This window comes from Cucumis melo, chromosome 2, assembly GCF_025177605.1.
Source record: "Cucumis melo cultivar AY chromosome 2, USDA_Cmelo_AY_1.0, whole genome shotgun sequence".
In the NCBI taxonomy this organism is placed as follows: Eukaryota; Viridiplantae; Streptophyta; class Magnoliopsida; order Cucurbitales; family Cucurbitaceae; genus Cucumis; species Cucumis melo.
Genome location: NC_066858.1, coordinates 7064599 through 7080563, shown reverse-complemented (window position 1 = coordinate 7080563; position 15965 = coordinate 7064599). Strand labels below are relative to the sequence as shown.

Sequence of the window (15965 nt, the reverse complement as noted above, 5' to 3'; positions counted from 1 at the left end):
CCATTAATATTAATACTAAAGTGTGTTTATTATTAGTTTTAAACTAAAGTTTTTATGTATTAATTTTGAAGTTAGGGGGTGAAATAAATTAATGGCTTAACAAATAAATGGCCTTGGAAAGGGTAAAAGGTGGTTAATGGAGGAGAGAGGAAAGGGGGTTTTAGGGTTTTCTTTTAATTATTTTTTTTATTTCTTTTAAAAAGAGGCATGGGGAAGTGTGAGACTCTTCATCTTCCCAAAGAAAAGAAGAAAAAAAATATATAGAAGAGGAAACCCTAGCCGCCGCCGCACGCCGCCGCACGCCGCCGCACGACCGCCGCCGCCAGCTGAAAGATTAATCCTCGGAGCCGCCCGTAGTAGAGCCGACCCACCGCGCGTCTGCAAGCCGAGTGGAAGCCGAGCCATCCTCCGCGCGCCTGCAGCCGAATCCGCAGCCGCCAGCCGAGCCCCGCCGCGCCGCTTCGACCTAAGGAAGACCGCCGACGCCGCGCCGCTCCGATCAGGAGGATAGCCGAGCCGCGTCGCGTCGCTTCGATCGAGCCGGTCTGTGTAGCCGAGAAGCTCCGTCAGCCGCGTCGAGCCGAGAAGCTCCGTCAGCCGCGTCGATCCGAGAAGCTCCGTCAGCCGCGTCGCTCCGATCGAGCCGAAGGGAGCCGCTTCGATCCGCGCCCAGCCGTCTCCCGCAGCCGCCACTCGAAGCCGATCCGCCGCGCGTGCCTCCAGCCGACGAACGAACCCGGAGCCGCTCCACGCCCGCGCGCCCGAAGCCGAAACCGAAGAGCCGCGTCCGCGTGTGAGCCGCGCCGCGCGCTTCTGCGTAGCCGAGCCGCGTCTCCCTCCTGTTGCAAGCCGAGCCGCACGCGTAGTTCCTGTCCAAGCTGAGCCGCGCCTGTCTGCACCGCGAGCTGAGCCGATCTCCAGCCTCCAAGCCGAGCCGGTTCCTGCCCTATTTTCCAGCCGAGCCGCCAAGCTTATTTTGGCTCCTCCCACCTATTTTTGGTAAATTAAGTATTTATTTTGGGCATTTCCCCAATACGACCCAATGTTTTGGGCGCTAAATAATTTAATTTGGACTAAATTAAATTATTTTTCCTAAGGAACGTCTTGGACCGAGTAACTGCTGCAGCGGGAGATTTTCTTCAGTAGGGGCTCAACCACTGCAACCTTTTCTGGGGTAAGTTATTTCAACCGAGTTTTAACCGTTAGCCGTTGGTGACTTATTTACGAACTTTGGCGTTATTAAATATTTAGGATCCCGTTGCTTGGAAAGCACACGTGTCTTGCGGTTAGGACTCGTCGAGTGAATCTCCAGGTAAGAGATTCTACTACTAGTTTCATGTTTGAAGTATGAGACTGTGTATGCCCTATGTTGCATATTGAGGATTTGACAGTATGATGCCTGAAATAAAAGCTAGTATGATGCAAATGACGATATAGTTGTGCTATAGCCTGTTATGTGTGGCAAGATCTATTATGGTTACGACGAATGTCGGGACGGAGAGTGTAGAAATGATTATGTGACATGTTATATGCTGATGCCATGTGTATGTTTACTGCAATTAGGGTACCTGTTAGCTTGATTTCTGTTAGAGTCGTACCTGCATGGGTGTCCTTCGGGATCACCACCTATTGAGGACTGTGTGGTCCGACGGGACGCCAGTCTAGCATGATTTAGACATGACTCGAGTGACTCGACGGGGTCCTCGCATCCCGACTGTCCTAGGTGTCCCCGGGCACCGAAGACCAGAGTTACGTTCCTACGGGAGCGCATGATTGCACGTGTTCGGGAACGTGCCAGAGATTGGGTACCAGTTATCAGGACTCTAACAGGAAGTTAACAGGCACCTAGTGGGACTAGTAGTGGGTCCCTTACTGAGTATTTTTATACTCATTCTCTCCATTTTATGTTTTCAGGTAGAGGACGAGGCAAGGGCAAGGGCAAGCTGGCGAGCGACCCGAAGTGAGACCGGGGAGGGCCATAGGGACTACCGCTTCCGCTTATTTCTTATTTCAGATTTTAGCATTTGAGTTTGAGTACTTTTTATTTTTTTATGTAGATAGGGCCCGAGTAGGATTTCAGAACGTTTTTACATTTTTGCATGACTACCTTGTTTATGCTTTTATAAATGAATTTCTTGAACCGTATGCTTTTAATAAAATTTTATGACTTAAACCACTTGTTCTATATTGAGTAATGACTTCGATTCAGTATAAGGAGTTGGGTCGTTACAGTTGGTATCAGAGCACAGTGTTTTAGGTTCTGTAGACTGACCTACGATGTAAGTCATTTTTTTTTGGTTTTACTTCACCCTATGGCTATACGGTCCTTCGGCACTCGCCAGGTATGTCTAAAGCCTTGCTAATGTTAAGATTACAATTTTGCCTGAATAGTCTAAGACCTAGATATAGGGCGTTAAGTTCTTGTGGTGAAAAGTTTGTTGGTAAATTTTAGGGAGAATGCCGCCACGTAGGGGTACACGCCGAGGAGGTGGTAGGGGAGGCAGAGGAGCCGGTCGTGGCCAGCCGGAGGCGCCACCTGTTGCACCGGCAGTCGACCCAAACGCACCGGTCACCCAGGCGGATCTCGCCGCAATGGAGCAGCGTTATCAGGACATGCTGCAAGCTGCTTTGGCGCCTTTCCTAGCCGCCCAGCAGAACCAGGCCGCCCAGCAGAACCAGGCCGCCCCTGTTCAGACCCAGGCCGCCCCTGCTCAGGCCCAAACCGTTGTTCCTCCAGCCCCTGAGGAAGCTCAACCAGTACCAATTCAACTGTCGGCCGAGGCGAAACACTTACGGGATTTCAGGAAGTATAATCCCAAGACCTTTGACGGATCCATGGACAACCCCACAAAGGCCCAAATGTGGTTGACGTCCATAGAGACTATTTTCCGGTACATGAAGTGCCCAGAAGACCAGAAGGTGCAGTGTGCAGTCTTCTTCTTGGAGGACAGGGGCACCGCCTGGTGGGAGACCGCGGAGAGAATGCTAGGGGGCGATGTAAGCAAAATAACATGGGAGCAGTTCAAGGAGAACTTCTATGCTAAGTTTTTCTCCGCCAATGTGAAGCACGCCAAGCTGCAAGAGTTCCTAAACTTGGAGCAAGGCGACATGACGGTGGAGCAGTACGACGCCGAGTTCGATATGCTGTCCCGCTTTGCTCCCGATATGGTAAGAGATGAGGCTGCCAGGACGGAGAAATTTGTTAGAGGACTCAGGCTAGACCTTCAGGGCATTGTCAGAGCTCTCCGCCCAGCCACGCATGCTGATGCACTACGTATAGCACTGGATTTGAGCCTGCCTGAGAGAGCCGATGCGTCTAAGGCTGCCGGCAGAGGGTCAGCCTTGGGACAGAAGAGAAAGGTTGAGACGCAGCCTGACGTAGCACCGCAGCGAACACTGAGGTCAGGAGGTGTCTTCCAGAGACACCGACGGGAGCTTGCAGCAGCCGGGAGGACGCTGAGAGAGCTACCCGCTTGTACTACCTGTGGGAGAGTCCACGGAGGTCGTTGTTTGGCTGGAAGTGGAGTCTGTTTCAGATGTAGACAGCCGGGGCACACTGCTGATATGTGTCCTCGGAAACCCTTTGAGACGACACCGCCCCAGCCTTCTGCGGCCCAGCAGGGGAGAGTTTTCGCCACTACCCGGCAGGAGGCCGAGCGAGCTGGCACTGTGGTGACAGGTACGCTCCCAATTTTGGGGCACTATGCTTTTGTGCTATTTGACTCTGGGTCATCCCACTCGTTTATATCCTCCGTTTTCGTTCAGCATGTGGGTTTAGAGGTAGAGCCTTTGGGTAGTGTTTTGTCGGTTTCTACTCCATCTGGGGAGGTCCTGTTATCCAAGGAACAAATAAAGGCATGTCGAGTAGAGATAGCGAATCGTATGTTAGACGTGACCTTACTAGTGTTAGACATGCAGGATTTTGATGTGATACTAGGCATGGATTGGCTGTCAGCCAACCATGCCAATATAGACTGTTATGGCAAGGAAGTTGTCTTCAACCCTCCCTCCGAGGCTAGTTTCAAATTCAGGGGGGCAGGCATGGTATGTATACCCAAGGTCATCTCAGCCATGAAGGCTAGTAAACTACTCAGCCAGGGTACTTGGGGTATTTTGGCAAGCGTAGTGGATGTGAGAGAGCCAGAAGTTTCCCTATCTTCCGAACCAGTGGTAAGAGAGTACCCCGACGTTTTCCCAGACGAACTCCCAGGACTTCCGCCTCCCAGAGAGGTAGACTTCGCCATCGAGTTAGAGCCGGGCACTGCTCCTATCTCGAGGACCCCTTACAGAATGGCTCCAGCTGAGCTAAAGGAGTTAAAGGTCCAGTTACAGGAGTTGCTGGACAAAGGCTTCATCCGGCCCAGTGTGTCGCCTTGGGGAGCCCCAGTATTGTTCGTGAAGAAGAAGGATGGGTCAATGCGCCTTTGTATTGACTACCGAGAGCTGAACAAGGTGACAGCCAAAAACCGCTACCCCTTGCCCAGGATTGATGACCTGTTCGATCAGTTGCAGGGAGCCACCGTCTTCTCCAAGATCGACCTGCGATCAGGCTATCACCAGTTGAGGATTAGGGACGGTGACATCCCCAAGACGGCCTTTCGATCGAGGTACGGACATTACGAATTTGTTGTGATGTCCTTCGGCTTGACTAACGCTCCTGCAGTGTTCATGGATTTGATGAACAGGGTGTTTAAGGAATTTCTAGACTCGTTCGTCATAGTCTTCATTGACGACATCCTGATTTACTCGAAAACCGAGGCTGAGCACGAGGAGCACTTGCACCAGGTGTTGGAGACTCTTCGAGCCAACCAGCTGTATGCCAAGTTCTCCAAGTGTGAATTCTGGTTAAAGAAGGTGACGTTTCTTGGCCACGTGGTTTCCAGTGAAGGAGTTTCAGTGGATCCCGCAAAGATTGAAGCGGTGACCAATTGGCCTCGACCGTCCACGGTTAGTGAAATTCGAAGTTTTCTGGGCTTGGCAGGTTACTACAGGAGGTTCGTGGAAGACTTCTCACGTATAGCCAGCCCGTTGACCCAGTTGACCAAGAAGGGAACCCCTTTTGTCTGGAGCCCAGCTTGCGAGAGGAGCTTTCAGGAGCTCAAACAGAAGCTAGTGACTGCACCGGTCCTGACTGTGCCCGATGGTTCGGGAAACTTTGTAATCTATAGTGACGCCTCCAAGAAGGGACTAGGTTGTGTCCTGATGCAGCAGGGTAAGGTAGTTGCTTATGCCTCCCGCCAGTTGAAGATCCATGAGCAGAACTACCCTGCCCATGACTTGGAGTTGGCAGCTGTAGTCTTTGCACTGAAGATATGGAGGCACTATCTGTACGGTGAGAAGATTCAGATTTACACCGATCATAAGAGCCTGAAGTACTTCTTCACCCAGAAGGAGTTGAACATGAGGCAGAGGAGGTGGCTTGAGTTGGTGAAAGACTACGACTGCGAGATCCTATACCACCCAGGTAAAGCGAATGTAGTGGCTGATGCGCTAAGTAGGAAAGTTGCACATTCAGCAGCGCTAATCACCAAGCAGACCCCCTTACTCAGGGACTTTGAGAGGGCAGAGATTGCAGTCTCAGTAGGTGAGGTTACCGCACAGTTGGCTCAGTTGACAGTTCAGCCAACCTTGAGGCAAAAGATCATTGCTGCTCAGCTGAATGATCCTTATTTGGCAGAGAAGCGTCGCGTGGTAGAGACAGAGCAAGGTGAAGGCTTCTCCATATCCTCTGACGATGGCCTTATGTTTGAAGGACGCCTGTGTGTGCCGGAAGACAGCGCAGTTAAGACGGAGCTTTTGACTGAGGCTCACAGTTCCCCGTTTACCATGCACCCTGGGAGTACGAAGATGTACCAGGACTTAAGGAGTGTCTATTGGTGGAGGGGCATGAAGAGGGATGTGGCAGACTTTGTCAGTAGATGCTTGGTGTGCCAGCAGGTGAAGGCACCTAGGCAGCATCCAGCAGGGTTGTTGCAACCCTTGAGTGTGCCAGGGTGGAAGTGGGAGAGTGTGTCGATGGATTTTATTACGGGACTGCCCAAGACCCTAAGGGGCTACACGGTGATCTGGGTCGTGGTCGACAGACTCACGAAGTCGGCCCATTTCGTGCCAGGGAAATCCACTTACACTGCCAGTAAGTGGGGGCAGCTATATATGACAGAGATTGTGAGACTACATGGAGTACCCGTATCCATCATTTCAGACAGAGACGCCCGTTTCACATCGAAGTTCTGGAAAGGACTTCAAATTGCATTAGGTACAAGGTTGGACTTCAGCACGGCATTCCACCCTCAGACTGATGGTCAGACAGAGAGATTGAACCAGATTTTAGAAGACATGCTGCGAGCCTGCGTACTAGAGTTTTCAGGAAGTTGGGACTCCCATCTGCATCTGATGGAGTTTGCCTATAACAACAGCTACCAGGCTACTATCGGTATGGCACCGTTCGAGGCTCTGTATGGCAAGTGCTGTAGATCCCCTGTCTGCTGGAGCGAGGTTGGAGAGCAGAGGATGCTAGGCCCCGAGTTAGTGCAGACGACCAACGCAGCCATACAGAAGATCCGAGCTCGTATGCTGACAGCCCAGAGCAGACAGAAGAGTTACGCTGATGTACGACGTAAGGACCTCGAGTTTAAAGTGGGAGATATGGTCTTTCTGAAGGTAGCGCCTATGAAGGGTGTTCTGAGGTTCGCGAAGAAGGGGAAGCTGAGCCCACGCTTCGTAGGGCCGTTCGAGATATTGGAGCGGATTGGCCCCGTGGCTTACCGCTTGGCGCTACCCCCATCGTTTGCTGCAGTGCACGACGTATTCCATATCTCCATGCTGAGGAAATATGTCGCAGACCCAACACATGTGGTGGACTTCGAGCCACTGCAGGTTAGCGAGAATCTGAGCTACGAGGAGCAGCCTGTCGAGGTCCTGGCAAGGGAGGTCAAGAAGCTCCGCAGTCGAGAAATTCCACTGGTCAAAATCCTTTGGCAGAACCATGGAGTGGAAGAGGCAACGTGGGAGAAAGAAGAGGACATTAGAGCCCAGCACCCCGAGCTGTTCGAGGATTAGAACTTTCGAGGACGAAAGTTTTTTTTTAGGAGGGAAGATTGTAACGCCCAACATTTTCGGTTTCCTTTGTTATTTTGGACCACTAATAATATTAATACTAAGCGTAGTTAATATTATCCTTATTAAACTAAGGTTGGAATTTATTCTATTTTTTTTTATTTATTAAAGGAGGATTTAATCAATTAATTAGTAGCAACTAATTTATAAGCTTGGAAAGGGTCAAGGGTGTTTCATTGAAGAGAGAGAAAAGAGAGATACTTTTGGAAATAAATAGTAAAATAATAGAAAGGGAATTAGTTTCTCTCTTATTTAAAGAGCCTTGGAACCCGTGCTAATTTAATTCAAAAAAAAAGAGAGAAGAAAAGAGAAGGAGAGGAAACCCTAATTCCCAACCACGCCGCCGCCGCCGCCTGTCGTCCGCCTCAGGCCGCCGCGCCAGTCTCCCAGCCGTCGAGGGTCGGTTCACGCCAAGCCATCGCACGCCGAGCAAACCGAAGCCACGCAGCCGTAAGCCGACGCCCTCGCCGAATCGAAGCCCCGAGCCGCGACGCTCAGTCGGGAGTCGAAGCCGCAGCCGTGCCGCTCGTCTGCCGGGAAGCGGAAAAGCCGAAGCCGTCTCCCTCAGCCAGCCGTAGTACCGCGCCGCTTCTGAAAGCCGAAGCCGGATCGTTCGTCAGCCAGCCGCCGCGCCGACGGGAATCCAGCAGCTAAGCCTCGCGCGCCGCCAGCCGTCGAACCCGAACCCGGAGCCGCTCCGCGTCCGCGCGCCCTAACCCGAAGCCGATTCCGCGTGCGAGCCGCGTCCGCGTGCGAGCCGCGTTCGCGTGTGAAGCCGCGCCGCGCGCTTCTGCGTAGCCGAGCCGCGTCTCCCCCTGTTGCAAGCCGAGCCGCACGCGTGAACCCCTGCGTCAAAGCCGAGCCGCGCCTGTCTGCACCGCGAGCCGAGCCGATCTCCAGCCTCCAAGCCGAGCCGGTTCCTGCCCTATTTTCCAGCCGAGCCGCCAAGCTTATTTTGGCTCCTCCCACCTATTTTTGGTAAATTAAGTATTTATTTTGGGCATTTCCCCAATACGACCCAATGTTTTGGGCGCTAAATAATTTAATTTGGACTAAATTAAATTATTTTTCCTAAGGAACGTCTTGGACCGAGTAACTGCTGCAGCGGGAAATTTTCTTCAGTAGGGGCTCAACCACTGCAACCTTTTCTGGGGTAAGTTATTTCAACCGAGTTTTAACCGTTAGCCGTTGGTGACTTATTTACGAACTTTGGCGTTATTAAATATTTAGGATCCCGTTGCTTGGAAAGCACACGTGTCTTGCGGTTAGGACTCGTCGAGTGAATCTCCAGGTAAGAGATTCTACTACTAGTTTCATGTTTGAAGTATGAGACTGTGTATGCCCTATGTTGCATATTGAGGATTTGACAGTATGATGCCTGAAATAAACGCTAGTATGATGCAAATGACGATACAGTTGTGCTATAGCCTGTTATGTGTGGCAAGATCTATTATGGTTACGACGAATGTCGGGACGGAGAGTGTAGAAATGATTATGTGACATGTTATATGCTGATGCCATGTGTATGTTCACTGCAATTAGGGTACCTGTTAGCTTGATTTCTGTTAGAGTCGTACCTGCATGGGTGTCCTTCGGGATCACCACCTATTGAGGACTGTGTGGTCCGACGGGACGCCAGTCTAGCATGATTTAGACATGACTCGAGTGACTCGACGGGGTCCTCGCATCCCGACTGTCCTAGGTGTCCCCGGGCACCGAAGACCAGAGTTACGTTCCTACGGGAGCGCATGATTGCACGTGTTCGGGAACGTGCCAGAGATTGGGTACCAGTTATCAGGACTCTAACAGGAAGTTAACAGGCACCTAGTGGGACTAGTAGTGGGTCCCTTACTGAGTATTTTTATACTCATTCTCTCCATTTCATGTTTTCAGGTAGAGGACGGGGCAAGGGCAAGGGCAAGCTGGCGAGCGACCCGAAGTGAGACCGAGGAGGGCCATAGGGACTACCGCTTCCGCTTATTTCTTATTTCAGATTTTAGCATTTGAGTTTGAGTACTTTTTATTTTTCACTATCTTTTATGTAGATAGGGCCCGAGTAGGATTTCAGAACGTTTTTACATTTTTGCATGACTACCTTGTTTATGTTTTTATAAATGAATTTCTTGAACCGTATGCTTTTAATAAAATTTTTAGACTTAAACCACTTGTTCTATATTTAGTAATGACTTCGATTCAGCATAAGGAGTTGGGTCGTTACATAATCAACCCAGTCTGCAATAATGGATAACATTCTTAAAAACTCAAGAGAATGATCAAAGAACAACATCATTTAAAAAATGGCAACAAACCTTAGGAGAAAGAAGAAAAGAATTGAATGTCTTCTGTCTTTGAAGACATTAAACATGCAATCTTAAGAGGCTAGTTGAAGAATTTATGGCTTTATATGATATCCAAATTCTACCAACCATTTAAATGTTATTGATTAAGTGTAAGTTCACACCTGAATGCTAAAATTTCCACGAATTCTATGTTGACCTACGCAAACATAAACCTAGATACTATAGAATAATGCAATAGAGCAAGGATTCTGAAAACAAAAATTCACTTCCTATCTAAGTGCATCAATAGTTTCAAAAAGAAATCAAACCCATACTAGACTAAAGCAAGAAAAGAAATGTGAACTTATGATCAATAACATAATACAAGTTCATTACTTTACCAATGCATTGAACAGCTCGGGTTTAAAAAACACACTACAAGATACTTCAAACATCCAAAATAGTCAGATATTTAGTGCAAGTTCCTTAAAAAGGAAAAAAAGATCATGGAGGCATTATAAGAAAATAATACCACAAACAAGAGTAGAAAGAAAGAAGCAACACAAAAGAATCATAAAAAAAGCCAATCTTATTAAGTTAAAATGTAAGAGATTTTGATAGAGTCTAAAAGAGGTTAACTTCTAACTTCTCATTCTTAAATTCTCCTACTTGATGAAAGCTAATAGGAAGAACAAAAAAAAAACTTAAAAATGAAAGAACAAAGAAATGAGGAGATAGTAGCCTCGTGTGAAAAAGATAAGTCTTACGTGCTCTTCCTTCCACTTAGATGGGCTCATGGGATTTTTCCCTACAGTTAACCTTCGGAGGTCCATGGTAGTCTGCAAATATCAACAAAGAAGGTTAAAGTTAAAAAAAAAAAAAAAAAAAAAAATTATTTATTCATCTTTTGATGTTTTATTTTACTTTAATTTTTTTTTATTTGTTCATCTTCTTTCTCCAAGTACAAACATTACAAAAGAAACATACAGAATTCAAATCCATGTGTAGAGTGTAATCTTGTAAAAAAAACTCTCGAAGTTGAAATTTAAAGAAGGCTAAATAAACCGATATGAGTAATTTCACTAATCAACAGCTGACTAAATCCTTTTAGGTTACCTATCCTTTGATCTCATTTTGTCAAACTCATAAATGCAAACAACACCTCCATCAGCCAAAACCATTGCACCTCCTTCAAAATAAAACTCTCGCTGGATTGCAGAAACAAGTGAAAATAATAAGGCAGCTTTTGGAATGGAATAAAAACGTCCACATTTATTAAAAAAAATTATAGAAAACAATGCAAAACAAAACTTCAAACCAATATAAGCAGAAAGCAAAATAAAATTGAGCACTCACAGAACTCTCGGTCATCTAATGCAGTTTAATTAAATCCTCAAATTAAAGTTACCATGTGCAGAAACGGTTTCATCTTCATGTTCTTCAATTGATTTTTCTCTTCTCCTATATTTCATCCTCATATCTTTCTATATTAGGTTCTATTGTAGATATTTCAACCATCTTCGAAAGTAGTTATTTGTTATATAATTATGTATTAATATACACACATATACTTTATTTGAAAATGCTTGTTCCAATGTAAAAATTGTAGCACTGACAGAGATACTTCCATGGGAGACGCCAAATATAATGGAGACAATCGACAAGAAATTCAAGTACAAAACTAATTCTCATTGAGACACTAATTCAAAACCAAAACATGCCAGCATTATAAGGGAATACAGTGTGGGCTTCACTAAAAGATAGTTTTCTTTGATGTCATTGGGGAATTAATACAAACATAACACAGTTCAAACTTTATATTTGGGTTCAGTAAAAACCTCAAAAGAAATGGGAAGATGATGGAATTGAAACTTAGACTCAATATGTTGTCGATTATAGTTTGAAAAACTAGCAATTGTAACTCCAAAGTGATAAAAAGGCCCTTGCTTGCCCATATCCTTCTCTTTCTTTTAACAATTTCTCCTCAAGTAGATAAAGCAAATTACAAAACAAAAAAAACTGAGCAAAAAACTAATTTATTCACAAAAATGATACAAAAATGCGAAAATATATATATGATTGGTTTTTTTCTTCAAGCTATTAGGCATAAAACCCTTTTCTAAAAGAAACTCAGAAAAGAAAAATGGCATAAAAAATTTCTGACCTTTTAGTCCAGTCACAATGAGTCTTCCACGTTGCATAACGCTTTGAAAGTTCTTTCTATATCTCTTCTTGTTATAAAGTCATCATGACGGAAAAGGGCATTTTTCAAACCATTTTCTTTTCTTTCTTCTAGATTTAACTCAAAAAATTTCTGACCTTTTAGTCCAGTCACAAAACAAAATTCTTTCAGCCCAAATTCTACTATATGTCCATTGAAGTTGAAAGCAAGGATATTAGTGTTTTTTGTATGGCATTATTTTCTTAATAGAAAATTCATGAATTGTGTGGATATTTTGGCTATTTTAATGTTAAAGAACTGACCAAAAGGACTGTTTGTCAAAACTAGAGAAAGAATTCTTTGGTCTATTTTGGACTTGATCTGATTCAATGTTTTCTAAATTGTAGTATACAGTAATTTTAAGGTTTTTTTGTTCATCTTCCATAATAATGTCATTTGGATAGTGTTTCACCTGTTGAAAGACATAATAAACAGTATGTTTCAAACAAGGTTAAGTTTTAACAAATTTACAAATACAGAGCGCTATACAGAAAAATATACCCAAATATACAATGTTATACAGACAGATATTCACATTCTAGTTTGTTACCTTTATTTCTTTTTCTAGTCTGTTACCTTTATTTCTTTTTCTTTCTTTTGTCTTTACTTTACACTTTATTGATTTTCTACATGCTTGTTGCTTCTTGCTCACCATCTTTTTGTAAAAAAGAAAATTAATATAAATTATTCAATGAAATACAAACAATAAAATATATACAATTAGTATAGAAACAGACGTCTTCGTATGCGGGATAGATCGTGATAGATATAGATAGATCGAAATATATATAGATTTAGACCTTTTTGTATACGAGATAGATAGTGACAGATATATATAGATGATGGAGATATATCGAAATGAATATAGATTCAAACCTCTTTATATACAAATCAAATCATCGATCGCGACAGTTCTGTTGAAGTAGTTACTAGGATATAAACGATTGACGAGGAAGATGATGAATGAAAAAGTCTGAGCAAGTTCCTTCACCTTTTTATAGCCCCTTTCATTTTTATGATATTTTTATAATTACGAGTTATTAGAGTTTTTCTAAATGATCGTTTATACTTGTATATACGATAGTTGAAGCTACTTTACATGATCGTCTATATCTAAACTTTTTTGTCATCTTTTATTGTTTTTTACCTTATCGTTTATATATGGTAATATACAGTATCGTGTATGATGATCGTTTTTTATCGTTTATATTTTCATACATGATCAGACACACATATGTAATATCGTTAAAGATAATTTACACGATCATTTATATCTACTACTAGAAAAATGGATTTTAATGACACTACTAATCAAGACATTGTGTCATTAAAAATAAAAAAAGGATGGGGTGGAGTAAAATGTATCATTAAAAATATAAAATGCAGAATTTTTAATAACACATTTTTTGCGTCGTTATTTAATTTTTTTTGACACAAATTTTACGTCGTTAATTAACAACGTAATTTTTGTGTCATTAAAATATTTTTCTTAAAAAAATAATTATTCCCTTTCGTCGGCAACACTTTCCCTTCCTCTCGCAAACACACTCGCAAAAACCCTTCAAATGCTTTGGCTGACGCAGTCTCTCTCTGGCAAACGCTCTCCAATTCGTGAAAGCACAACTTTCCCTCTCTCTCGCAAACGCTCCAGCCGCCGTAGATCTCGACTTTCTCTCTCTCTTGAAAATGCTCTTGGTGTCATTTGAAGGAGCTCACCAAACGCTCGCAAAAACCCTCGCATCCGCTGTGATACACGTTCGCCGTCGAAATCAACCTCTAGCCACTGCTGTCTCTTCCTCTTCCCTATTCATCTTCGTTCGTCGTCTCAAGTTGTTCGATGCTTCTCCTCCCTCATCCGTTTGATGCAAAATCTAGAAAATATCCATGTGAATCCACATAATGCAGAGGTACAAAAACAACTAAATGAGAATCCATTCCTTTTCTCATCCTTTTCAGTTGGGAGAAGCTCTCTTTTTGTGAGTTATTTTGTTCCTGTATAATTGTTAGATGGAGTTTTTGTTTCTTTAAGGAATTGAAAATTTTTAATGGGTAGCTGTAGGAAGAAATCGACAAAACACATCTGGAAGTGCCTTTCAATCGCAATCACAAGTGCGTTTTTTGTTTCCTTTTTCCGATATTTGTGTTTGTTCTACCGTACAAATATTTAATGGGAAATTTGATGGATTTTCTCTTCTGGGTTCTTATTGTTTCTTTTTTATTAGGTTGGTGGTAAAAATTGTGGCTAAAGTGAAAGATGAACATAAGCTATTTGATGAAATGCGAAGGAGAATTTTAAGTTTTAAGAACCACAAGTATTTGTAAGTAGTAGTTGGTTAATGAATAAGCAATCTTAAGGCTGTTTGTATGGATAAAGTAAAACAATTGGGATTGTTATTTCTAATCCAAGGGTTTCTTTTTTAAACAAGGAGCATTTGGAGCATTTTCAAGTTCTTGCAGAACTACAAGTCCCTTACGTAATTGAGCAAGATGATGAGCAAGGACTCTATGTTTTTTTCTTTGATTCGTTTTACCTTCTTATGTTTTTGGTCCTTTTTTTTACTATCGGCCATAAGTTAAGTTCATTGTTTTAGAATTACCTTGGATATTTGAACACAAGCTCAAAATTGATATTTTCCTAAGAGAGAATCTTACGCTTTTCATTATTATTATTACTATTATTTTTAAGAAGTAGAAAACAAGATTTCATTCTTAGCACTAAACAAAATTCTTAAATATAAATTTGAATTTTATGTCCATGGAAATAGTTTATTGGTTGGACCATACGTGCTAAGATTTCTAAATATTAAAATAAAAGGCTCAAGTTAGTCCTGAACGTTAGATTTTCAATTTTGTGTCTATTAGATTTCTTACAGATTTAAAGTTTACCGACTAAATTTGTTATTTAACCATACATAGTATTCTGCATTAATCATTCATTGTTTATGCAAGTGCTGAATTTTTCTTTGAACAGATTCTGAATAGATCATTACACTTTTTCTTGTTTTGATTGAATATACTTTTTGACCAACATTCTGCCGTATTTATCTTCTTATAGAGGTTAACTAACTGTTGCTACATTTGCAGCTGGTCGGTGGAGATGCCGATTGATTTCTATATAAACGGCACAGCTATATCAGTATGTCTTAAATTCCTCATCATTTACCCTTGTTGTTTCGGTGTCTGCACTCAATTAGCCAGTGAACCTATATTTTTAACGAGACCATCAAATTAGACATTAATGAAACTTGTACACAAGGGTAGGTGCAATATATATGAATATCAAAATAACGTTATCGTTTGTTATCGTTTAGCGTTTATTTTTTATCGTTTATATATATTTGGTAATTTACAAGATCGTGTATCAATTGTATATTATTCTACATGATGGCGTCTAATAATCGTTTATTAACATTAATCGGGCGCGCGGACAATTAATCGCACATTTATTAGGGTATTTTTGGTATTTCACATGGTGGGTCTATGGATTTTTCGTTTCTGAAATTGTTCTATAGAGTGTAAATAATTTTCCACTTTGTTATGTTATTGAATAGACCCCTCGTAAATATGTTATCGGTTTGTTAAATTTTTTTATAAAAAAACCCTAAATTCAATTCACTATTTTCTTTTTCTTATTGAGTATTAGTTTGGATTTTTTCTATTAGTTTGATTTGCTTTTTTTCTAAAAGTTTTGTTTAATTTATGGTTGGCAACAATACCGATAAAATCGAAGCTGACATTATCGGAAAATATTGGCATACACGATTGGTATAACTAAGAGGAATTTCCAATGGCATCCCCTAAAAATGGGCTACATTAAAATATACTGAAATCTTGCCCATGTTATATGCATATTGTATGCACAATCTTTCTCTTGTTTTCTAATCCATTTTAGTTTGAATAAAAAGGAACACACACAAGTTCCATTGGTTTACCTTGCTTCTAACTAAATCTATTGAATTTATTTTGTATACAAAGTTTGACTTGCAAACTAAAAATGTTTTTCAATTATTCAATAACTAAAATACTTCTAAAATTTTGTAATCTAAAAAAGAAATACAATTGAGATTGAGAATATGTTTTCGTTTAAAAGAGTCAAAGCTTGATTATTACGATGCTTAATGAATTAATTAACCTCCTTAATCTATATACACTCGATTATATGTGATCAATATATCCAATATTAAATGATAGAACAAATTAAAAGTGAGATTCAATCATTTGACATAACATTTTTTCCATTAGAAAATAGTTTTATACTCTATCTCTATATTAATTGTAATATTAAAAAATGGTTTTTAGAAAACACTTTTTTTTTGACAAATTTGTTGTCCCTGTTTAATTTGGACATG

The 15965-nt window shown here is 42.3% G+C and overlaps 1 protein-coding gene across 7 annotated transcripts; it reads left to right on the top strand.

Moving 5' to 3' along the window:
- Window positions 1-13139: 13139 nt before the first annotated feature.
- Window positions 13140-14996, top strand: LOC127148271 (uncharacterized). Of its 7 annotated transcripts, none has more exons than XR_007819142.1 (5): window positions 13140-13523; window positions 13670-13725; window positions 13839-13934; window positions 14046-14090; window positions 14701-14996. XR_007819142.1 is itself a non-coding variant. In XM_051081713.1 (5 exons), the coding sequence occupies exons 1-5, from the start codon at window positions 13479-13481 to the stop codon at window positions 14846-14848; spliced, it is 387 nt and encodes a 128-aa protein (XP_050937670.1). In that variant the 5' UTR covers window positions 13140-13478; the 3' UTR covers window positions 14849-14996. The 7 variants fall into 7 exon arrangements, 4 of the variants coding, with proteins under 4 accessions (XP_050937670.1, XP_050937669.1, XP_050937668.1 ...); XR_007819143.1 differs by having other exon boundaries at window positions 14043-14090; XR_007819144.1 differs by having other exon boundaries at window positions 13140-13592; window positions 14043-14090.
- Window positions 14997-15965: the final 969 nt, after the last annotated feature.